The 26,655-nt window shown below is 38.2% G+C and overlaps 1 protein-coding gene across 4 annotated transcripts in view; it reads left to right on the top strand.

Annotated features, from left to right (window-relative positions):
* The window catches only part of Gria3 (glutamate ionotropic receptor AMPA type subunit 3), a 254,584-nt gene that overhangs the window by 224,582 nt on the left and 3,347 nt on the right, over window positions 1–26,655 (top strand). The window contains exons 13-16 of one of the 4 annotated variants that reach the window (XR_003714207.1): window positions 4,551–4,798; window positions 5,354–5,468; window positions 19,812–19,926; window positions 22,534–22,781. Coding sequence is in view for 3 of the 4 variants with exons in the window: in XM_028787867.1 (XP_028643700.1) it covers window positions 4,551–4,798; window positions 19,812–19,926; window positions 22,534–22,779 (609 nt within the window). In the remaining variant the exon portion in view is untranslated. Of the gene's footprint in view, window positions 1–4,550; window positions 4,799–5,353; window positions 5,469–19,811; window positions 19,927–22,533; window positions 22,793–26,655 lie in introns of all 4 variants that reach the window. The other 3 variants (XM_028787867.1, XM_028788498.1, XM_028789207.1) reach the window with 3 other exon arrangements.

Raw genomic sequence — 26,655 nt, 5'->3', positions numbered from 1 at the left:
CTTCTCCTTCTCCTTCTCCTTCTCCTTCTCCTTCTCCTTCTCCTTCTCCTTCTCCTTCTCCTTCTCCTTCTCCTTCTCCTTCTTCTTCTTCTTCTTCTTCTTCTTCTTCTTCTTCTTCCTCTTCTTCTTTTCTTTTATCTGAATGTCATACCATCAGTTAAATACTAGTTAGGAAGATAAATGCCGCAGCTTAATTTTCCTTACTTCTGAGTCATTTCTTCCTCCTGCTTCTAACCTTCAGAAAGTAGTCATCAACCATGGCCAGATCACTTCTGCCACTGACTGATTTGACATTACTGTATCCATTAGTGGGTGCTATGTGTACAGCACATACATTTAAGGTGCCCACTTTAAGCATTGCCATTTATTTTCCTAGAAAGGCATCATTACCTAAAGGAATAAATCTTTTAGTCTGTATCAGCAATCAAAGAACTCAACTAAATGATGAAGTAAATTAGTCCAAAACACAGCATGCTTGTTCATGGACTTCTTTACCTTTTAGCTTAGACATTTATCTGTGATTGTGATGGTGGCTTTGCTAATAACGTAGGACACAAGTTGTTCTGCAACCTCCTCCTTCCTAGCATACTTTGCAATCATATCTGATTGGGCAGAAACAAAGAATACACAAAATCTATTTACACAAAAAGGCATGCCCACCATAGCATTGTCTTTAATGACAATAAGGAGGAAAGATGTAAATATCATATAGTCTCAGATTGAAGGGTTATATAACCATTACAAAATAGGCTTTTTCTGGTAAAAACATAAGGAAGTATAAGTTGGTAATAAAGACCAAGTTATGACAATGGTTACCATTGGCAAGAAAAGAAAGACACATGACTATGAAAAAGATAGGTCAATTTCAAGTAATTATAGATGCTCAATTTCTTAAACTCTCTAGAAGGCACGTCTCTATTAAATTCTTTTCATATATTTATGTGTATCTGAATTATTTACTTTTTCTTAATTTGAGGGGCAATAAGCCAGGAAGTTACTGTTACAGTTGATGACAAAGTACTTCCTATGACACTTAGAAATCACCAAATGAAGGTAATGTATGATGTGAACATACAAGTCTATGAGTCAGATTTAAATCTAAGACTTTGATTACTAAAGGAGCATTAATGAGGAAGTAATTGGTATGGGCAGATACAAAGCCAGATCAAGGACCATTTTTTCTGGCCTTGAACTCTCTATTCTCCTACCTCAGACTCTCAAGTGTTGGAATTACAGGTGTCTGCCATCAACTCAGGCTGCTAAATCGTATTTTAAATAGTTTTGCAAAGCAAAGTATATATCTTTATTTAGCAGGTTGATAGGTTTAGCAAAAGACAAGGTTGAATCACCTTTAGACAAACTTGAGTTGTAGTGGTCATTTTTAGTCATCTCAGTATCTTTGCTTATGTAAGTCATGGTTTCTCTGTGTATTCCTGGGTATACTGGAACTCACTCTGTCGACCAGGCTGGCCTTCAACTCAGATATCCACATGCCCCTGCCTCCTGAGTGCTGGGATTAAAGGTGTGCGCCACCACTACCCATCTTCATCTTGCTATCTTTTGACAACAATGTGGTTGTCACCCTGACCAGGCTTATGTTTATTATTAAATAAACATAATTAGTGACCACAGTGAGTGAAATGGTGCTATCTGCCAACATGGCAAGTGAAATGAATAAGGCATAGACTTTGTCCTCAAGAAATCCTCAAATAACAAGAGGAAAGACAGATATGTAGCCAATGCTCATGAACATACTGTAACAGGCTCTGAAGCAAAAGACTGAGCAACCATCAAGGAGGTACTTCTGTAGGAACAGGAAGGATATTAGAAGACATAGCACTGGTTCTGGATGTTCCAGGAATAATGAGGTAACTCAAGCAGAAGCAAAAACATAATCAAAGGCATAAGACATGAAACTATAGGGGTGATTTCAGTGAACAGTCTACAGTCTAGTGTGACTGGATCTGAGGAGATATCAGACATAAGACAAAATTTTGCTCTAAAATTTTTAAAGAAATTTGCAAAGAATTATAAGGATGGTTGTGACGAGACTAGGTTTGCACTTTAGGAGGATCAGATGAATAGAGAGATTAAGCAAGGAGATCTCAATTTAATGGGGAGACAAGAGAATCAAGAACAAAACAAAAGGGTCGATGGCACGCCCTAGAGGGAGCAGCTGCAATGGCATGGAAAAACGGGATGACAGGTTTCCCAGCATTTCTACATAGAAATAGTAGAGATAGTGAAGGGGAAAGAGGAAAGTAGCACTGAACTTTCTAGTTTAGATGTTCAGTGGTTGAGTGGGAGCAAGAGCCGGGCTTTCTAATGAAATATTTTATAAGAAGCTATCTTTAGGCCTATCAGTTGGAGCTGTCCATCAGAAAAGCTTGTTTTCTGTTCCCTCAAAGCAACTCTGGAACCTAACCTCTTATTTCCTCTTCCATTGATCCTATCTTAGTCTTGTCCACCATCACCTGTACCCTGAACTCTTAGAATAGCCTTCAAAGTAATGTCTTTGCTTCAATTCTGGCCCACCTTCTAGCCCATTCTCTACAGAGCAGTCAGAGTACTCTTTTAAAAATATTGGATGCTAATACACACACACACAAACACCTTCTCAAAATCTTCCAACAGTTTTTGATCTCATGTAGAATGAATCCAAACTGTTTAATCATGACCCACAGGCTCTGACCTGATTATCTTCCTACACTCATTTTCTATCAGTCTTCTTTTCACTCATTCAACTTTAGCCATCCTGGCTTCCTTCTTTTGTGCTTTATGCAGTCTAATCCTGTTTCTATCTCAGCGTGCCATTTCAGTGACTCCATGAGGGTTTCTGTGATGTCTAATCACCATAAACATGAAGCTTAATTTTCATGGAGGCAGCTCTGGGAATTCTAGGACTCATTTGCATAAGCCTGGACAGGGCTCAAAAAAATGTAATGTTAGGGGAGTATGACAGGAGCAGGAGAAATGAGGAGTATATTATAATAAAAGCAAAAATTAAAAGGTTCAATGTAGGTGACGAAATCCAAAAAAAATGAGCAAGTAAACAGCTTATTAAACAAGCCAGGATGGGTGCCAGGAAAGATCACAGAAGGACACTTGAAATTATGATATATGTTTATGAGTTTTGCCCTACCCTCACCTGTGACTAAATGTTTTCTTACAGCTTCTATCTCGAGTTCTCCTTCCTAAGGATCTAGCTACCAACTCAATTGGAAGTTCTGCGGTCATTGTGGTCATTCTTCCTTTATATTCTCTACAGGGACACACATGGAGCTACAAACATATTAAGCATTTGCTACACATTCTCAGCACCACCTAAACTTAAATGAACTTTAACAGGATTAAATTCAACCTGAGAATGTCAAGACAAGGGTGATTTGGACTGATAGAAAAAAAAACTAACAGTTTTTGTGACACTTCCATTTGAATGGAAACAACACTATTCATCCTATTATATACCTCACAAATCCAATAGGTGCTCCATAAATATTTGTTGGAAGGGTAAATGCATGTCTGAATACACTAATGCAACTTTAAACCCCATTATTCAAAAATAATGCTCCAATGACAGAAAGCAAACATTTTGTTTATTCTATCGTGGTCGTACTTCAGTAGTGCCCGGTTTATTTCTAAACACTCCAATTTAAAAAGAGACATCACAAATTCAAATGAGCTTACGGTTGAAAGAACAAAGTTCTGAGAATTTTGGAACCAGTAAAAGCCAATACAACTTAACCTAGTGAGATCAGGAAGACACATAATAAAGCCCTTGCAATATTTGAAGGATCAACAGTAGGAACAGCACGCAGAATTGCTTTCCATAGTTCTAGCAGTTAGGGCCAGGGAAAGAAGTTCTAGAGAAAAAAGAAACAAAAGATTATCTCAAAACAAGGATAACAGACCTTACCATAACAGACCTCCCATACCATTCCAATCACCCTTTTCAGGCAAATTCAAGATAAACATACAACAGGACATCCGTGGGTAGGGGGTGAGATTTCTTCATCTAGCAGAAAATTCAAATGAGAAAACACTATTCAAAACCAGACTATAACCAGCTAGTGGGGCCATGAAACTAAGTTAGCTAGCCGTGACTATAATTTTCAAGTGAATTTGAACATAGCAGAGAGCATCACAATAAGCACGGATAAGCACAATTTGGAAAACTCTGTTTTTAAAACATGCTGACAGATGTCTGAAAGTGTGTGGACAGCCACAGTGTAGCATGGCTTTGAGATTGTGGAATAGAACATGTTTGGGGGCTGGTTAAGAACAGTTGTTGCTCTTCCAAAGGACCAGAGTTTGGTTCTCAGCATTCAGGTCAGGCAGCTCACAACTGCCTGCAACTCCATCTCTAAGGGATCTGACATCCAGTCTCTTCCAGTATTTGAGGGTGCCTGCATACACACACACACACACACACACACAAAAAAAAACTTAAAATTTAAAAGACAAATATGATTTATTACTGCACAAGTGTCCCTTTGCAATGTCCTATGTGTGGCCATCCAAAGAACTGTTTGTTATCTTTTTTGTTGCAGAGATCCAAAATTGCTGTGTATGAGAAAATGTGGTCTTACATGAAATCCGCAGAACCATCTGTGTTTACCAAAACAACAGCTGATGGGGTAGCCCGAGTTCGGAAGTCCAAGGGAAAGTTCGCCTTCCTGCTGGAGTCAACCATGAATGAGTACATTGAGCAGAGAAAGCCGTGTGATACGATGAAAGTTGGCGGAAATCTGGATTCCAAAGGCTATGGTGTGGCAACCCCTAAAGGCTCAGCATTAAGGTGGGTGGAATAATATAACAATATCCGTGTTGTTATAGTATTCCACCTACCCTGATGCATTTTGTTGTCGTTTTCTTTCTTGTGGAATTTGAGGTAACTTTTAAAAGTTTAAAATCTACAATATTCCATGGAGTTAAATAAGACGGTAAATTATGGTTTCATCTATTTAATGCATCCATTTTTTTTAATGTTCTCTCTCTCTGTGTTGTCCTCTCTGACTGTTTGTTGCTGTTTTAATTTTACAGTTCAACGGCTTTTTCAATTTAAATGGTAAAAGCCAAGTTCTGGTGACGAATGTTAATTGCATGGATGTGGTGTTCTTGTTACTTTTTTTCTCAAAGACAATTTCCCCACCCCGCACACTTCAGTTTTGAGCAAATGTTATCCTCCATGCCACCTTCCAATATTTAACCCTGTATTTGCTGTACAGACATTTTTATAGCTCCACGTTCTGTGAAATTTAGCCAATTTGTCCTCTTGTGCTCCTTTTTTATACGTTAACGATTTCCTAAGCATTTGTGCATTTTCTTACAAGTTATGTTTTATCGTTTCAAGAAATGCTGTTAACCTGGCAGTATTAAAACTGAATGAGCAAGGCCTCTTGGACAAATTGAAAAACAAATGGTGGTACGACAAAGGAGAGTGCGGCAGCGGGGGCGGTGACTCCAAGGTCAGCCTCAATGTCACCACAACCGGGTACCCTTAGTGACGAGTAATCGGCAAGACTGTTATCTTATTATTGAGGAGAGAGCACGAGACACATACAGAAAGTAGAATGACCAGGTTATTCCCCTGCCTGGCAGCTTTGGGAACGAGAAAGACTTTAGGGCACTGCCCACATTTTTGATCTAACTTGGGTCCCTTCTTAAACTCCCAGACAGAGGCTCCCTGTCCACACCCTTTCCTTTCTCCACACGCCAGACTGGTTTCTATACGAAGGCCATTATACAGATTTCGATGCCCTAGGCTTTCAAAAGCCTAAGGGTGTCCCGTGAGACTCCCCCATCTGCCTCAGTTGAATCGTGTAAGAAATCAGATCCAGCCACTGAGATGACAGGATATAATTTGTTTGGTTCTATTTTTTTCTAGGATGTGATAATTGCTCATAGAAGTTTCTTGAGTGAGTGAGAGTGACTTCTATTACTTGTATGAGTGATGAAATGTTCTTCTCTGTATGTGGTGGCTGATTTAAGTAGGCCCCACTTAACTTGAAAAGCAAAGAGAAAGATCAATTTCAAGTTAAATGGGGTCTTTCTTTAATAGGTCACAACACACAGAGACTTTGCAAAAGGGCTTTTATGTATTTGAACGTGTGCATTGCCTGTGATACTAGTTGTGTGTGAATCCCTGATTTGGCTTCTCTTTAGCGGTGTTTTTGGTTCAGGTAGGTCTAATTGTTATCCAGGTTGTCATCATGAGAAAACCCATCTTACTTAACATTCTTTTTGGTTCCTAATACTCTTCGGGGCTAGAATGGATGAGTAGCCATCACCCAAGCAACAGGAAATAGGGGCTTTCTCAGAAACCAAGACACCAAGTCATGGAGAGGCACTTCAGGTAAGTACAGGAGAAGACCTGAAAACAGATTTCTCCATGGCCCAAGGAGCATGCGATTGATACTGAAACTCGTGAGATCAGCTCTTGAACAACCAAGATACCATGGGCATCTTAATGTGAAGAACAGTGTTTCCCAACCACAGAGCAACAGACAGGCAAGCCAAAACTTTTTTTCTTCAGAGACAATGCTTGTAATTCTGCTCTTCTCTTTCCTTCTCCATCTCTTGGGATCCTGGCAGAAAAGCTAGTTTGCCAATCTGCAGTATAATATGGGTTTGGAAACACTGATCCAGAGCACTTTCAAAGAAGCAAATTTTCAAACAACTTTTATTCATAATCTCACCAGGCATTGGCAAGGCCTTTTATTGTAAAACCTTGATTAACAAGAATACACTGAACTGGTGGCCTGAATTGTCAGTCCCCATTCCAAACTTCCATTGGTGAGAAACTTTAATGATATCCAAAATGAGAAGACCTCGAGGAATTGAGTTTTTACATAGTTGCCAAGTGATAGCTGCAGCTAGATCTTTCTCCTATAACTTCTCTTCATCTGGATTGACCCTCAAACATTAGAGGCTACTTCCCTGAGGCATGAGAGTGGATACAAGCAGTTTAAAGCAGCATGTCAGTAGCCAAAAGTGAAGTATTCTTATTAACAATCCCATCCATCCCTATGGATTCCAATTAATCAAGGTTTTACTATGTGCCAAAAAAGCAGTGACTTCCTTTCTCACCAATGTAAACTGATGACACTGAAAATTTAGCCAATCATTTGCTTCATTTGATTTTCACAGTGGCTATCCTGATGCCCAAAGTATTTAGCACCTTCCTCTCAGAAGTTTTCTCATGGTATTATCAGGCCACCGAGAACCTAATTCTATTATTCAAGTGAGTTACAGAATGAAAACGGAGCTGGATTGGATACTTTGTTATCATGAACTCATCATTCAGAGGAGCCATGGACTAAATCAAGATGCCTCTAAATAATCCACACAATGCCAGAAGTGCCCAGGAGTTGTACAGTAACCAGGTGTTTGATGATTTACACACACACACACAACACACACTCACAGGTATACATGCAAGCACACACACACATACACACACATACACACACAAAAACCTGGATGGATTTGACTGACCTTTACTTTTCATGAACCAATTTAGTATCACAAAGATCCCAAATGGTTAAACTAGCTTTTTGCTAATTATTACCAACAATCACACTCTTTGTTCCTTTCTTAGTATTGTCTCTGAGTTTTATCTAGTAACTTTATTGCTAACTTAAAATTTCCAGATTTTTCTGAAATTTGGCATGCAAATAGAAAATATCTCAGTAGATCCTAATTGTTTCAAACTTCTTTAGCCATAGTGCTATCTGCCAGGCAACTTGCAAATTACTTTTCTTGGTCACCCCTTCAATTTACCTTTTGCAATAAGCCAACTCCATTCTCAAGTATGGATAATAGTGGAATCAAAGCTGCATATCCAACAACTGCCTCTTCTGCCTGCGAATTACAAAGGAGCCTGCATTTATCTTCTTCCTTCTTGCCACCTGCTTTTTTTTCTGAGAGTGAGCACAAGGAGCAAGAAACGAACTTGATTGACTGTGTTTCACGACTACTTCGTGGGTACCATCCAACATGAATCCATTCAGAAGGTAGAAATGCGTTGAAACCTCCTTAACTCGGAGTGCTTTGATTAATAATATGGAATAAACTAGACAAGGACCAGTCTACAAAGTAAATTTATATGACTATGGATGTGGATAAGAGAGGTTTGTTAAGCAAATGAAGAGTTTGGACTAGACTGTCAGTTGAATATTTTCTTGAGAGAACAAACCTTTTTGTTTGAAAGGTTGGAAGTACGCATCACATGTAATCATATTCATTATAAATCTACCCACTAAGACAGTTCTCCTGGGGACCTCTGATAAAGCAATGTTTTATAGTCAGTCTACATTGCAAAATAGAACTAAAAGGAGAAAATATCATGCTTCAGACGTATTTTGTAATTCAGGATTTGCTTCCCTCATTCTGACAATTCATCTTCTGTGCTAGTTCAGATCAAGGAAGTTTTATCCTATTAGTAAAATGGCTTGAGAATTACACTTCCTTATTGACTCTTGTCCCCAGTTAACATGACAAAATGACCACTGAATGTACCATCATTTCATAGGGAAAGTGAGATCCACAGGTGGTGCTGACTTTGAGACAGTCACACAGCCAATGCCATCACATGTCTCTTCTGACTCTCAGGTTCATATCTTCTGAGAATATTGCACAGACCAAGCTATTGCAACTACCCACCCATGAATGGTATGAATCTAACTGCATGAGCTGTGTTTCTCTAAGAATCAGGTTCATTCTCAATCGCCTTGGGTACCAGGCAAATGGCATATTTAAGCCATCCTAGCCCTCGGTACTGATTACTAAAAATGACAATAATCACAAAACCTGACATTTGCAAGTGCCTCCACTATTTCAAAAACACTTTTACACCTATTATCTCTGAAACTGGAAAAGGGAGAAAACACCTGTATTGCTTATCTTTCTTGCTTGCTCCTATAACCTTTAAATTACGATAAATGGGCAATTATGTTAAATTGTTGACTTTTCCCTCTCGAACATGAGACAGCATGCATTCTGAGCATATTCTACCAATTTTACTATGCTATAGAAAGAACAGGAACTTTTCATGTTGTCAAAAATGAGTACACTCTTAAACTAATTTAATAGATAGGCTATTTTCTTTCCTGAATACAGGGAATTAAGAAAGGGATCATTAACTAGAGTAGCTCCTGAATAAGACCCATAGGCTAGAACCAAAACACTACTTGCCTATACCAATTTCTCAAGTCTAGGCTAATAAATCCTGGCCAAATTATACCTGATCTGCCCTTGATGATCTATAAATGTACAGGACTAAACCATGAAAATAAAGACTGTGGTTTGGGAATTTTCAACCAACAAATCACCCTATTGTGTTGTTGCTTTGTTGTAAGAAGTGTGAAAATACAGTAATTAAGAGGCTTGTAGGTTATTCCAGCTATAAACCTAGATCACTAGAGGTTTGAGAGACAGTTGATGAAAGTCTATCACAGTAAAAACAGAGCAGATAGTGATTTTGCTGAGTTCCCATATAAGGGCATTAACCTTCTTCCACAGCTATCAGTCCTCTCATAGTTTTATATCCTAGTCCTTCCACCCACCTAACTTCATTCCCTTAATCTTACATAAATGACGCCAGCTTAGTTTTTCTGTAAACCTTTACCTTAGTAGAGCAAAGAATGTCAGTAAAAACAAGCTATTACCTGGAGTGATAAGATATTACAAAACCTGTCCCATCTCAGCCTAGATTTGCATCAATGGATTTAAATAGACTTCTAGTATCTATACTTTTAAAGATGAAAAAAGAAGAACAGCACAGATTGTGTACCTTTGAGAACAATGAAACAGAATGTTTAAATGGAACCATTCTGAACTCCTTGACTGCAGTACGTATTGTGTCACATGTAGGTACCTTCACTTGTAAGGCATAAGAAATGGTGTAGAATATTAATAAATAAATGTAGTTGAAATTATAATAAATAAAAACTAGAAGAAAATGACAAGTATGTGCCACATACATTGAGAAAAATCATGGAATTTATTTTAATAGATTTAAAAGTTCCTTGAAATTAAAATCAGTTGTGTCTACTTTCATCTATGTGCTTTTAACATACATTTACAGTTTGTTCTCTTAAGAAATTCGACAGTTTGCTACTTCTTCCCTATCTTTATCAATCTTTTTTCTTAAAAAAATTAATCTTACACATTTGCTTAGCAAGTCTTCCATTCAGAGACAGTAAAAAATGGCACTTCGAGATAGCCTGTTTCCAAATTCCCTCAGATCCATAGTTGGTCCTACCTAAAGGAATGAGACTATTGCTGTTTTTCCCACGTGTATAACATGAGATCTTCAGTTTTGTATGTATTTCTCCTCCTGTGTTTGTCTACAATTTTCCTCTCCTATGCCACCATCTTTTAATTGCTTCTCTTCCACACCCAGAATTCTTTGACAATCTTGGGCCTTAGGGAATGGACATGAATCTGCATCTGCCTTTATCTGCAACAAAAATGGATCTTTTACTGGCAGGAGCCATTCCTAAAGGTTGACACTTTGGATGCCCAGGGTTAAGATGGATCCCAATGACACTTTATTGACACTGTTATGTGTATAGGCAAGAACCATTACAGAACGATGACACTTCCTGAGTCTTAGCAGAAGTTCCTGTGAATCCCCAAGACTTGTTTGGGATCAAGGAGTAGGGTGAGTATACTATACTCTTCATTGGTTTGCATGTTTCTGTGCTGGTACTGCCTCCTGGAAATATGAAGAACCTGACAATTTTTTTTCATGGTAGTGACTAAATTTGCTTCTTGAACTGATTCAGGTCTTCTTCCCAAGAGCAAATCCTCACTTTCTCTCAAATGACTACTTCAAGCAAGGGACCAGTTATATTAAGAACTGAACCACTCCAGTACTGCCAAAACCAATGATTTTGCAAATGATGCTTAAAAAAAAAATTCTACCATTGGGAAAAATGTAATCCACAAAGAAAATACTGTTTAATTATTTCATTGTTTGACTTAAACACAACTGACTGTGTGGCCTTAGCATAATTCCTATGATTAAGACATGATTGATTATATATGTTGTTATCCTGATAACATGAATATGTTTCTTATTGACAAACAATAACCAAAATATCCAACACCAGAGCTACAGAAAGAACAACAGGAGAGAAAAGCAAGAAGGTAAGAATGATATTACACAGTTGTCAAGAGGAAGGACACTGTTGCCATAGCAAAGATTGAAATGATGCATATCTATACACTTTCTTCCCCTTGAGGAGAAAATAACTGGGTTTCATTTCATTTGAAGAGGTTAGAGAACCACGCTGTCTGAAAGGTAGGACAGCTATGGAAAAGAAATATGAAATATTTAATGCATCTAAGTTATTTTTGTTAGGGTGGGAGTTGGGGTTGGTGAAACAGGGTGGGGGTGGATTTTATAGAGAACAGTTAAAATCCATTCTCTTTTGACTTTTTAGAGAGCGGTATAGCATTTGGCCCTTGGCACATGAGGCTGGAACCCATTAGTTTGAGGTGGCAAAAATGTGGTCTAAGTGTTGGATTAACATTTTTTATTCATTTTATCTAGCACTAAAATACATGTCAAATATGGATCTAAAGCAGCAGCATACTATATTTTAATATATACATATTATATATACATATGTATATATAAACATATATACACAATGTTTATATGTATATCAATATACACAGACACTCATAGTAAGACTGCTAGTATTTCCTGTCTAACATCACTACTAAGAATGCAGGCATGATGTGTGGGTGCTAGAATGTGTGATGAAAGAGATTGGTATGTGCCTTTGGTTTGGCAATCTGTACCAAGTTTGTAAGTTGGATATATAGCCACCATTTTTTTCAATCTATATTTAAATACAAGCTAAGATTGATTATTTGTAGCCTGAAGACTTACATGTCTTCAGAAATGTTTATCATTTGAGTTTCTGACCTCTCTTGGTACTCCTGAAATAAACTAAATAAAACACACTTATACATGATAAATACCAACCACATTTGATGACTTGAACTTTTAATGCATGTTAAAATGGAGTTTTTAAAGCTTACTTGGACAAGTGGGAGTAACATTTACAATGTTTTTTTCTTTTAACTGAAATATGTCAATTATTTTTCCACCTTCGTATCTTCTCTGAATCCCTGCTCTCTCTTGAGAAAAAAAAATTGAGTAAGGAATCTTTCCACATAGTTAGGCTGTGAAATAATTGTTTGGCTTTTTAGTGACATAAGCCAGAAAGAGGTCTAGGGTTTTTTTTTTTTAACAGAAATCAATCAGGAAAAATCTATGATCTGCAGAATCAAAGTTTCTCTTGTTTTGAATATGAGAGGTTGTCATATGGAAACACTGCTGGATTTAACTCCATATCTCAAGTTTACTTCTGAGGCTGCTGTGAAAGCACAGATGGTCATCAATACATTTTAGTCATTAGCATTGTTAGGCCCTTAGAAAAATGACTCCCAGCTTTCAACTCCTAATGTTGTATGCATGCATTATTGAATTTGCTCTTCGCACTTACATTACATTATGAGCCCATTAGCAAGGAGTTAAATAGGTTTGAGCTACATTTGTGAACTACGTGGTTATAAATACTCTCTCAGAGGTGGCTTCTAGCAACTAAGCACTGAATAACTCTGCAAATCATTGGAGCTTCCTCTGTGAAATGAGGGTCACTTGAACACTCAGAGTTTAGTAATGCCAACAGTCAAAGGGTATGGAGACAACTCTTAGCAATCCAAAGGCAAAAAGAAATTTCAAATGACATAAATCTTATTCTGCACTCCTACATGCAGGAACTCCTGTGAAAAATAGGATGACAGAATATTTTTAATGACTCCATACACCTGTACATTTTAGGGCATGTTTGGAACTGTCACAGCCTCCAGTAGCTGGCATATAGACAAGTAAATCCCTTCACTACATATATCCAAAGTGAACTAATAAAAACGAATACTAAAAGCCACATGCTAAATCCTATCACTCAGCAAGGCTTCTTCTCTCTTTCTTAACCATCAGTTGACTCCAACAAAGCTGTGCAGTGAGAGCTGTGCCTGCCTGCACATACTTCTTATGCAGAGTGATACTATTGCTTCTCCAAGAGAGGCTGGAATGATACACTAGTGACTGATTACTGTGACTACCTGAAGTAGTCTCAGTTTAAAGATGGACAGAAAAATGGAGAATACCTCTCTCTCTCCACTGGGCTGATGATATTCCAGAGGCTGTTCAGAAAAATACCAAGAAGGAAGAATTAGTACCTTAAAAACAAGTGTTTGGATGCAGAATAAGGTGGCAGAAATTTTTCCAGCTTCATTTGTGACCATTTCCATTTTCATTGCCTAGGTATTATGTTGTCAGAGCAGATTTCAAATTACATTTATAAACTTACCATTCTTGTTCATATATTTCTTTTGCTTTTTTGTGTGATCTTTTCTTTTTCTACAGCCTACATATTGACACATATATTTATCCTTCCTAAGGGCACCACTGAAGATCTTTGGGAATCATTAATTATCCAAGCATTTGCTCTTTCGGCATCCCTATTCAGAAAGAACATGCAATCTTTTAGATCAGAGTGTATCATCCAGTCTCTCAGATAACTCACACTACACAATGGGTTTCTATCCAGGATCAGAGTCATATCCGTAATTTAAACTCCTTTCTTATCCCTTCTAGGGTCACCAGATTATCTGGGGATATCACCTTCGTAATAAGTTTACTAGATTCAAATTCTCCTTTTTTGCCTATAAGGAGCCTCAGCACCCTCCACTTAACTCCATTGAAGACAGCATGGCTCCAAGCAACTACATTTATTATTCTAAGTACTTGAGGACGTCAAAAATTTAAAATAAACTTGGCAGTTGTTTTAATCAAAAGGCTTATTTAGGTGGGCTTTACAAGAGAAATATTACATTCACAGAATTAAAAAAAACAATGATATTCTTATCCTTAAGCTGTGTCCATGTATAAAGTTTACCATTGTGAAGACAACATTAATTATTTAAAATGGCTGGATGAGCCAGACCCCGAAATTTAGACAACCACCACCTGGAGGGACTGTGTGCTGGACCTTATATACAGAGTCCTTTGTAGCTGAGTTAGTGCCAGGTGTGGATGGCTGAAAAGAGCAGATTTATTTTAACAACTAATCATATTTCCTTTGAAAATACAATTCATGCCAGGCTTGCTGACACATATCTATGGTCTCAGTTCTTGGGAGGTAAAACAGAAAGATGACGAACTCAAGGTCAGCCTCAGCTAAATATGAAGGCTAAGGCCAGCTTGGGCTGCATAAAACTAGAGGAAGAAATGAGGGAAGACAGGTGGGAAGGCTCAGTGGGTAAAGGCACTTGTTTTGGAGTCTAGTGACCAGAGTTCAATCTCCAGAACTCACGTGAAAGTAGAAGGACAGAACTGACTCCTACAAGTTCTTTTATGACCTGACCATGTGTGTCAAGGCACACACACATACACACACACATGCTTTCAAAAAAACAACATTTTTAAAAGAAAGAATTAGTTATCAAAGCATTATACATTATTCCTCCTATATTAAAAGATAATAAACAAATGGCAGTTCCTGTCTGTCCTCCATGCTCAGGAATAAACACCCTGACACAGGTCAGTGTTATCTTCATGTATTTTTAGAGACTCTGGAATTTGCAAATGCCCAAGCACCCACTGCATGTCCACTTGATAATCTGCTTTGATAATCATTTTTATGACTTCTATGTCATAAAACATTTTCTTCCACGGAGAACTTTACATTCTTGCTACAAGGCTCAAACTTTTTTTTTTAAAGGAGAATAGCAAGTTGCTTTCTAAATAGTCTCTGTTTCATCATTTCCATGTCTCAGGAAGATTCATATTTTTAAAAAAAGACACAATGAAACAAGAACACACACACATTGCTAAAACCTAACAGTGTGAAATTTTTAAAATGAAAGTTTGGAAATAGGGAAGAAAAACATGGGGCTTGGGGATAATTCCCAGATCCCATCAAATTTCATCAGAAAGCCCTCCAGTTTTCTCCTTTAGCTTGCTGACCAATGCCTCTACCTTATGATGGTTCCGCTCAGCAAAAAAGCTCATAGCCAGCCCTTCAGAGAGCAACTGCTTGGTTAATTTCCATGATAGAAATCTGACCTACTTTGTTTAATTCTTTCTGTTCTCTATTGAGGTGAACACAATAAATATTTCTGACTTCGAATTCTCTCAGGTACTCAGTCAAGGGCCTGCAGTAATTGCTCCAGACGTTTCCCATGCATTGCTGCATCAGAATAAAAGGCCTCAGCTGGAATATACTTCCTTGGTAGATTGATAGTTATTTGAAGAATTGGAGTCCTTGAAAAAATCGTTATGGACATCTAAGCCAGAAGAGAAAAAATGAGGAGAGCTACTACTCTTGTCTATGTTTCAGTGGGCAATGCATAGTAGAGAGTTCAATGTATATTCATTTGCCTTTCGGCCTGCTCATGATATGTGGAGGCTTAAGCAAATTGGTTGACCTGTGTGTGCTGCAGTTTCATTATTTATAAAGTGAAGACCATAAATCTGCCTTCTTGGGGTAGCCACTAAACTTAACCAATAATAAAACTGACTAGTGTAATTATGTAAAGGAAGTAGGTTAAAAATGAAAAGCTAAGAGTTATCTTTAAAATGGTTATTTACTGAGGGGGGGGAATGTCATCAAAAGGCTACAAAAGCATAAGATCGATTCTTAGAGAAGCATGTGGCTTAGAAAGAATCACAAGACATGCACAGAAATAAGGCAAGATGGAGGGTGATGGAGGGAAGAGAGAAAACATTTGAGCTAAGAGAAAAAAATACCATCCTGACAAAACCATCTAAAGTGACCAAGTGAATATCTATATCTAATTCTCCTTTCTTCAAAACAGCAGTGTGTGTGCGTGCGTGTGTGTGTGTGTGTGTGTGCATGTTTGCATGTGTGTGGGTGAATGTGTGTATTTGTAAATGTTTCTGTGCATGTACACGTGTGCGTACATGTGCATATGCATTTGTGTGTGTGTGTGTGTGTGTGTGTGTGTGTGTGTGTAGACATACATAATTGACTTGAGTTAGGCTTCACAATACATCTAACAAGGCATAGGAATGGAAAAACCCGATTTAATCAAGGCATATTTAATCTACCATTTTGGAAACGTAGTTTATCTCACGGGAACACAAACTAGCAGGAGCTTTCTTCTCTTAGTACCTATCCTCACTTTGTTGAGTGGTATTATCTGTGATTTCTCATAGCAGCTTTTATGTTCCTTGGGTCTGCTACTGCTTGAAATGCTCATCCCTCCCCCACCCCACCACCCTTGTTTCTGTTTTGAAGTTCCTAAGAGCACATTGGTTCCCTCCCAAATTTTGTTAACACTCTTTCTTTCTTTCTCTCTTTCTTTCTGCCTGTCTGTCTGTCTTTTTCTTTCTTTTTCTTTCCTTCCTTTCTTCCTTCTTCCTTCCTTCTTTCCTTCCTTCCTTCCTTTCTAATCAAAGACTAACCTTCTAAAGGTATATCGTCTGTCAAAACTCTTTACTGTCCTGAGTATCTCAGAGGACATCTGAATGCTCTAAAGCCAGCTTTGTCAGCCTCAGCATTATTGGTGTCTGCAGCCAAATGATGCATTGTTGTGGAGGCTGTCCTGTAATTATAGGATGTTTATCAGCATGCATTGCCTCTACCCATTGAATGCCTGGATCATTCCCCCAGCTCATTTGTGACAACAAAAATGACACCAGGCATTACCAAATGTCCTCTGTAGGACAAAAGGCCCTGTCCCCCACCCCCTGCTCAAAAGCTATTACACTAAGATAAGCTGCACTGCGAACTAGCTGTTCTGTGAAAACTACTGCATGGCCCAAGGCAGACGTAGGCCATTTGTCAGAAGGAGAACATTAAGATGCTGAGATACTAAGTCTGGGCTTAGGCAAGTGTCTATGATTGACAGCCCAGAAATAGCACCTATATCCCAACAAAATTCACTAATTCTCCAAAGCAATGCTTATAAGACATTTTGTTGCAGGACTCTTCATAGTCTTAAAAACTATTGCAAAAATCTAAAAAGAATTTTGTTTATATGTTGTATCTATTATTATTCATCATGCCAGAAATGAAAGCAATAGTGTTTTCAAAACAAAAGTTAGGAAAATGAAACCAGCCTATATTTTTGCAGATGTCTTACTGTGTAGCTTATATTAAAGGATAGGATTATCATTTCTACTTGTTCGCTCAATTTGTTACGATTTCACAATCAGGTAGCCTCTGAGCAATTTGTATATGATGAAGGAATAATAGAGAAAAGTGCAATTGGTACCTTCCTAACACTATAAAAGACTTTGACTTCATGGACCCTCTAACAAGAGGGTTTCAATGATTCCCCCAGGAGTCCCTGGAACCCACTTTGAGAAACATTGCTCTAAACCCACACATTTTACTTTTATCAATCTATGTCACTTAAATGCTTATGAATACCTTCTAAACCCAGGGTCTCTAGAGAATAGAACCTTCTATTAACCCTAGTGTGGTAACTTTAATCAGGCTGTTCTGTTCCTAAGACCTAGTAAAAGCAGCAATACTGAACAAATTGAATGAGGTATTCTTAAGAATACAGAACCTTAAAGGAGAATGAGGCCTGGTAAGGACTCAGTCAGAGAGCAATGAGAAGCTACTAGACCTTTTGCAATAAAAAGGGAGGAAAAGATGAATAGGCCCATTGAGACCAGGTCACCCCTGATGTTATTAGGAAGCATCTTGCCCTGTATCTTCAGGCGACTTCCACAATGCTGTGCCTCACACCAGAACCTGGCTCAAACCACAACCCTGGGAGAGCAGTGATGGTGATGTCATAACAAATAATGAAGAAGAGAAAGAAGGAGCTAGACAGTGGGGAGTAGAGGAGAAGGCAACTCCGCATTGCTTTCAGGGTCATAGCTGGTTTTGCTGACCTTTACAATAGTCTAAGACAACTTCCACTGCCAATCCTATCTTAAGGAGGCTAGAAATTTTGTGTATGCTTTGCTGCAATTCTGGTTAGCACTTGAGAAGCCCAGGCTTTTGAGTGCTGATGGAAAAAACTTGTTTAAAGTATAATTGGAACTCAATTTCCTTGTAAGACACAGAATGAAGATATTCTGAGGGCTATGCTCCACACTACCAAGAGTGTCACCACCTCCTTGCTACTAAAGGTTTATAGCTTTTCAAATCCTAAGCACCCTGAAATTGCATATTATTTTTAAATGACGATACATATCTCAGAACATCTCAAACTAAGATAGTCCCTCTGCCGTCAACTGCAAATGGAAAAAGAAAGAAAAATGTTTTTGGGAACTGGTATGACAGAGGTCAGATCGTTGTGATTATAGAAAGTCTTGCATGTACACAGATATGTTAACTGGTCCAACGTAACTAAAATAAGCTAAGAGATGTTATAGCATGTCCATAGTTACATAAATTTGTGTTACTTCATCCTTTAAAGCCAGTAGCACTAAACCAACACACACTATACTGGCAATACTGTTAAGCATGAAAGTAAACACAGTTTATTACCTTATCATAAAATTATGTCACCCTTTTGATACAACACATTTTTGCCCAAAGTTATTATTAAAGAGACTTTATTTCAAACTCAGTAGCTATAGGAAGAAGATAGGGTAGTGGTCACTATTTCTATTTGATAGCTAAAGAAATCTCTCAAAGACAAAAATCTTTGTCCTAGGACCAGTAAGGTTTCACACATTGTGCCCAAAGGTTCCAAACATAATCAATATATATTAAGTAATAGACAACAAAGAAGCAAGTAGTAACTTAGCCTCCTGAAGATGTATTAGTCACTCACTTAAAGAGGTTTTATTTTACCAAACTATTCCTTTACAGTCCTATTGAACAATGGCAACTTTAGTTTGCCATTTTACACAATACTGTACTAACATTATACTTGGAAACACTTTCGTCCACTTTCTGAGTACCTGACTTGATTGCAGAGACGAGAGAGAGAGAGAGAGAGTGAGAGAGAGAGAGAGAGAGAGAGAGAGAGAGAGAGAGAGAGAGAGAGAGAGAGGCTGTCAGCAACTCAGAAACATCCCATAGGCCTGTTTTCCTGCTGTTGAAAATGCTCCTCATCAAAAAATGTCAAGGTCTACATTGAATTTTTAATGTTAAGAGTAATGTGTGCATAGTAATTAGAATGTATGGCTGTCGCATGAGAATATGCATAGTTCAGTCCTTCAGGAGATCATTTTCAGCTGGGCCACAGATTTGTGTAATAGGGGACAATTAATCCAAAGGCATGCTGTCTATACAGGTGCTGTTTTCTGTTCAGATTCATTCATTTGTCTTGGTCCACAATAATACAAATGTTCCCCTTTCTGGCTCCATCCCCTTCCCAACCCCCTCCCACACCCATAACTTGCTTTCTGTCTGGAAGTACAACAAGACACCCGGTTAGATCAAACCTAACACGCCTCTGTCACAAAGTTACTGCAAGCTGCCGCCGACCAGTGTCACTTGAGGGGAGACCCTCCTCACTACACACAGCCTATCTTAGGAGTGCCTTTTTTCTATCCTCATTATTTAACAGTGTGTGCCGATTACTCAAAGCGATATGGGCAGGCCCTGGTAAATATAGCGTTGCTGTAGTGTTAACTTTTTATAAGGTAATGCTCAGGTTGCCTGCAGTGTCTAAAATTACTCTGTGGCCAGGGCCCCCTGCTTTATCGCTTTCTATAGTTTTAAAGTAGTTTGAAGCTTGAATAACATAAAATAACATAATATAATGTTATTTATGTTATTTCCCACGTGAAGAACGCCTGTAAACCTTGCAGTATTGAAACTCAGTGAACAAGGCATCTTAGACAAGCTGAAAAACAAATGGTGGTACGATAAGGGGGAGTGTGGAGCCAAGGACTCCGGGAGTAAGGTCAGTCGCTGAAGGTCTTTTTGTACTGATTAGCAATCACATTTTGACCCACTGTTTCTTTTCTACCCCCAAACGGCTTTCCTTCCCAGCACACACACCCTGCCACAGTGGGACCCCTTCATAACACCAGCACTATAGGAAGAAGGCAAACGGCAGCCTCACAGGCCTGCCTTGGGAAGTCAACCCCTTGTGATAGAGATCCATTATGATTAGGGACTTGATCTGGCTCCATGCATTGCCAATGCTGTAAAAGAATGAACTGTGTTATAAAGGGGTTTTACTGTCGTTCACATTTCGAAAGTTCAAAGAGAAAATAACAACCAACCTCAACTCAAATATATATGTATATATATATATAAGATCCAGTTGTGACAGTACTTTATCTTAATCTCTTGCAGTTGTCAGAGACTGTAGTTGTAAATACCATTGGTTATTAATATATTATGTCTTTGCCATCAGAAAACAGTCAAACAAACAACAAAGACTGGTCTCTGTAAGCAGAATGATTAGCTCCCTCCCAGCTGCTGTCATATTAAATTCAGCATCTGTTTGGATCTCAAATCTCATTAAGTCTGTCACACTTTTCTCTTATAAAGGTGTCATTTGAATCTCTGTATGTAATACTTTGACAATTTAGTCGCATGCTCCTTAAGGGTACACACTGTCAGGATTAACATCACATTGATAAGCATGAAACACTCTTCCCCGCCTCCTTCCTGCCCCCCTTCGCTCCCCTAAGAAAGTTCTTTTTAGTTTCAAATTTTTGCCTTTTCCTTTTTCTAAACTAATATTGTGGTATCAGTTAATTCATTTCATGAAACGCCACTCATTTTCTCCATGCAATGAACCATTTTGCTACTGGGTTTCTACATCCCACATCAGGGAATTTGGTTACGAGTCAACACATGGAACTTAAAACTTCTGTTACTGCTACAGATCACACAGATTATGATAAAGGACCTTTTGCCCCATTCGGTGTCATGCACGTATACATATATGATGGCAGAAGGAGGGTTCCAGAAATTGGCCCATTTCTTGATTGAATATAGACTACCCTTACATATAGCCTAGAGGGCTACCTGAAATGGCCACTGTCCAATAAGTGAAAAAATTCTTACTGTTACCTGCCTGTCATTAATTCTAGAAAAGTGACTAAATGTAAGGCTGTCATGGAGATGAGGCACCCCCACATCCTTCCCTAAATACAACTCAAGTTGGCCTTTTTATTATAGGTATAGGGTTGGCTCCTATGGAAATAGAATCAGAAGAATGTGGCCATTTAAATATATCAAGACTAGCTGAGCCATAGCACTGATGGTCAGCAATAGCCATCATCTGTCCATCATGTCATCATTTAAATATGATCAAAATTCATAGGCTTAAAAACTTGGGTATTCTTTTCAACTCCTTTCAGCAGCAAAATGGTTACATTCCCTCTAAAAAGACTACAAAATGCTATTTTATTTTATTTTTTCAAAGAAAGACTCCTGGCCCTTGGTGTATCCTACCTCAAGGTAGGGCTCAAGACACCAATTTTTTTCTTTCCATTGTTCAGCAATTCAGTTTTTGCTTTTTCATGCAGGTAGATAGCTTAGCCAGGTTTGCTGTTTGACCTGAAAGTCATTGACTGCCTTCCTTAATTTTTCTTCCATCTTAAATAGAAAGCAGATAGGTACAGCATTTTTTAACTAGTCCTATACTCCCTGGAGTAAAACTTTAAAATAAGCTGAACTCTTTTTTTTCTTTTTTTTTCTTTTTTTTCTTTTTTCTTTTCTTTCTTTTTTTTGGTTTTTGGTTTTTTATTGTTGCTTTTTTTTTCTTCAATGGTCTAGAAAATCTTTCTGATTTGTGTGGAGCCAATCCAGGACACAATGGACCCTCCTGATGGTTCCCTTAAACTTTCAGGAAGATGGAGTGGAGTCACATCTCTGTGTTCTCCTGTTCTAGCAGCACGAAGACTTGCTGCTCTGATTTTGAACTTAGCAACCAATACTCCACGGGGTCAATTTATCAGTCACTGAAGGAAAAAAGGCTCAACTCTTTTTACACAAACCCCTATGAAGTAAATCCCCATACAAGAGTAAAAGGGACCTCACCTAGTATGTTAAAGATGAATTATTAAGAAAGTTTGTCACAGGGAAAACAAGGGAGAAAGGGGCACTGTGGGGCAGAGAGGGGAAAGAGTGCTTCAGTTCCCAATTGAAAAAAACAATGTTCCATTTATAGAGATTATGTCACAGCTCAACTCTGGAAAATGGTGTGTGTTTGGACTGGCAGAGAGATACATTCTGCTTGTGTTTACTCTTTTGTTCCCCTGGACAAATGATGTCTTATTTTGGTGGCTGAACACTATTAAACATTTGGAGATACTAAGAATGAAAAGAAAGGACATTGAGGTGTGAGAATCAAAGCAGTCAACAGAAGCACAATCTACCATCTTGCTGGTCATTTTAAAACCTCAGCCAGTTGCCAGAGTTGAGTCCTAACACTTACACAAATGTTTAGTTATTTTACAACTTAGAATTGCCCTATGCTGTTGTGATGTGTTATGATGTCCTCTTGCCTTCGTTTTCCTCAAGAACTAATCGCCTTGTTCATTTTTCTTAGGACAAGACCAGTGCTCTAAGCCTGAGCAATGTGGCAGGCGTGTTCTATATACTTGTCGGAGGTCTGGGGCTGGCCATGATGGTGGCTTTGATAGAATTCTGTTACAAATCACGGGCAGAGTCCAAACGCATGAAACTCACAAAGAACACCCAAAACTTTAAGCCTGCTCCTGCCACCAACACTCAGAATTACGCTACATACAGAGAAGGCTACAACGTGTATGGAACAGAAAGTGTTAAGATCTAGGGGTACGGTTAAGGTCTAGTAAACTAATCAGCCTTATGTGTGTGTTGTGTGTGTGTGTGTTAACCTTTTTGTTGTTATTGTTTCCTATTTCTTACTTTATTTGGTTTCTAGCATTGTCTCTTTGCTACTAGTTAGTTATCTTTAAACAATGATTGTGCTTTCTTGTCAGTGGTTGGTGCTTTTCTAAAAGCATAACTGGAATTAAGTTATGGTCTGTGACATGAAAGGAAAAAGAAACAATTCTTAAGCAGTACTGATCAATACAAATATATGTGAGTAACACGTGTGACCCACATGAATAACATTTATCTATTATAGTAGTTACAGTGTTAAAAGCAAAACAAATGAAGTTAATCTTAATCATGCATTTCACTGAGGTCAAGATACCCAAAATAGTCTTTCAAAGTTGTCAATTACACAATAATACTGAAAATTAATGAGATATTTTATGTTCTTTTATTTATACTTGAAATTTGGGGTGCTTTTACACTCAGGGAATACCTCAACTGATACTAGCAACATGTCAAATATTGCTATATTTGCTAAATATGCAAATATTTAGTAGTTGCATGTGCCCATGGCTGCCATGTTAGACAGTATAACTCTAGAGAAAGCAGATAGAACTGAGGTTTAAACTAGGAAAAAGAAGCAAGATCTTGCCACCTCATGTAGAGAAGTCCTTCCATGAAGGAGTAGTGGTTCTTTTAACTAAGCAGTGGAAGCATGAAACAAATTTCTTAATTTTGAGTCCCTTTGTTATTCCTTCCTTGGAACTGATGGTGCTCAGGTAAGTAAGGGTTAGGTTACTTGCTGCTGACCAAATCAAAATTAATACTTAGGAAAACTTGACTACCAATAACACATCTAAATTTAAAGACAAGCATGGATTAGAATAATGCTTCCATTCTACAAGTATATAAAAGAATAAAGTCTTACCACCTTCCAAGTACATTTGCCTTACTGACATGCCTATCAAAAGTGGAACAGAACAATTGGCACTTCCTATACCTTATTTTAGATGGCAAACATTAACCCCATCAGTAAATGCCAATGTATTCCTATTTCTGTGTGTTCACCTTCTTATATATAACCTAATAAATCTAAATTTAGTCAATTTTTAAACATTTTATCCACATAAACCATTTGCTATTACCATGGAAAGCATGATCTTATTTGATGAAGTTGCTGGTTGTCCTGTTGTCCTATAGACTGCAGTCTGGCTACTACACACTCAGTACAATGAACTAACCTGTTAACAAACTGTTTCCACTATTGAATGTTCAACCCATAAGTTCATCTGTCATTAGCACTATTAGCATGCAATCATTTAATGTTCTCATGTGCTAGTGCTTTGAGTTGATGATATAATTCAGTTGGGGGGCACAGCATTTGCTTTTTCCCCGTAGGACAATACAAGAGCCATTTCAATCTAGCATAATTTCAATCTGCAAACCCCAAGGAGTTGAAGTCCAACTATTTAATACATCTTAAGAATATATAGCAGTTTTCCATGTTTTATCACATCTATTCCCTGGGTTGTAATAAAATCAATCAGGCAGTATTTTCCCTCTGGTACCTAAAACTCAGTCACTCCAAGTGACTTGTCCAAGGCAATACAACTAGGTAGAGGCAGATTCAGGTGTAAAGCGCAACCTTTCTTCCTCTTTACTAAACCAGACCTACCTCCTCCTGCCTACTGGTAGTCTTCAGGAAATTTGAAACCTTAGTTAGATTTTGTCAATTTGACAAGAGATGATTAGTTTATGTCAGAGCTGTTCATGCAGGCCATCAGATGACTCAATAGTCTAGAAACACTTGTTGCTCTTGCAGAGGACCAGCGTTCAGTTCCCAGCACCCCACATGGCAGTTCACAGCCATTTGTAACTACAGTTTCAGGGGAGCCAATGCTCGCTTCTGCCTCCAGGAGCACTGCATATACATGGTGCGCGTACATTCACACAGACAAAACATGTACAAAAACAATTAATATATATTGTTAAAAAGCCACCTTGAAAAAGTTTATAGACCCTCCATGCCCTACTTCTTATGCCCTACTCCATACAGACTAATATATATATATAAATATATATACACATATACATACATTTACATATATTGTACATATACATTTTCCTAGTTCTTGAGAAAAAATTCTTTTATAATAGATCAGGGCTCACAGTCATACAGCCTCCAAATTCTTCTTCAGATATTCTGTCTAATAATTGTGGTCCTACTCCCCAATTACTATAGCCTCATGGCCTCTTGTTAAATCCACAGAAAACTGTTTTTCAATCACAAATTACATGAGGATCTTATAACAATATTGATACTAATGCAGATTCTAGAGAAACTATCAGAGGAAGAAAAAGAAGGAAAGGGTGAAATAGCAAGAAAAGAAGGAGAAGAATGGAGGGTGGGGGTCAGAGATAGGAAAGAAAACAAGAGAAGGAAAGAGTGGTGGAACTGGGTTATCAGTCCTTTAAACTGGTCATTGAAACCTTAAATTGGAGGCCATATTGGATGGGGAAGCCTCAAAACTTAGCTTGCTATAGAAACCTACAGCTTTCTTGCTTTCCTCTAGTCAATGTGAGTGTGCTATTATGGAACAAAACCATGGTTACTTGAGATAAAAGTTACATGGTTACAGGCCAGTTACCCAGTTTCTTAACAGTCACTTCTGAGATAATAAAGAAACCTGAGAAGAGCCTCTGAGGAAAAAAAAACTTCCTAGCCCATGTAACTCATGTGGTTATGAGACTTAACCCTCCTCCCCAATTCATCTTTGGTTTCCAAACAAGTTCTACAATATCTCTGAGTACCTTCTGATCTCTTATCTAGTTTCTAGCTTTCTGTGTTGGTCTAGGTGGTCATGATCTATTCAGGGACATGCAGGTGCAAAAGTACTTTGAATTTTTGCCCTAAGATTTATAGAACCAGAAATTGACCATTAAATGTGACTCATTTTAAATCAACCAAAAGTATAAGAGCCATAAAATGTCTAATGAAAAGGTACCTCAGAAAGGATATGGAATCTCCTCTCATTTTCTATGGGTCATAGTTATGTCATGATTACTGGTCTCAGGAGAATATATGCCTGTTTCAGATTCTGTTTACTGTTGACTAGGGAGTAGAAGTTCTATTGACAACCTGATAGTTCTCTAAGTTACTGATTAGACATTAGAAGTATTTCCACGTTCAAGCTCTCCTTGGCAAGTCATCCAAACTCATTCTTAACTGCTTTTAGAAATCTTCAAGTTTCCTCAAGGCTAGTGAAAACTACAGTTAGCTTCTTTGGCTTCTTCAGGAATGTTTTTGAAATCCATCTCCTTATCCAAGACTTCAACAAGCCTGTAATCTGGAGAAAGTTCCATTTTTCCTCTAGGTCTATTCTATTCTGTCCTATGAAATACTAGTATTTTCCAAGTTATCAACTTTCCTTAAGCAGCCTATATGTAGGTATTCTTTGAGTGGGTAAAAGGTTGACACAGGAGCTTACATTATAACCCAGAATGAGCTAAAATTCACAGCAATCCTCCTGTCTCAGCTTGAGTAGTGGGATCACAGATGTGAGCCATCAAGCCTCACTTACATAGACATTCCTGCTGGAGACTTCTTTCCTGCTAAAGAGATTTCGAGGAAGGAAGAACTAATTTTGTCAAGTGGGGACAAATTTCTGAATAACTGAGGGAATGAAGTTGTTTTTCCTCAGAGGGCTTTTATCTGAATACTGTTGCTGTTTCCCTTCCTGCCATTTAAAATCAGGAAACAGTCACTGAGAGGTCAAGTCACTTTCTTAGAGTTATGAGGCCAGATAAGGATGTCCCATTGGCAAGAAGGAAGGGAGGAAGGAAGGAAGGAAGGAAGGAAGGAAGGAAG

This window comes from Grammomys surdaster, unplaced genomic scaffold, assembly GCF_004785775.1.
Source record: "Grammomys surdaster isolate TR1022 unplaced genomic scaffold, NIH_TR_1.0 60, whole genome shotgun sequence".
NCBI lineage: Eukaryota > Metazoa > Chordata > Mammalia > Rodentia > Muridae > Grammomys > Grammomys surdaster.
This window is presented reverse-complemented; position numbering and strand designations above follow the sequence as displayed.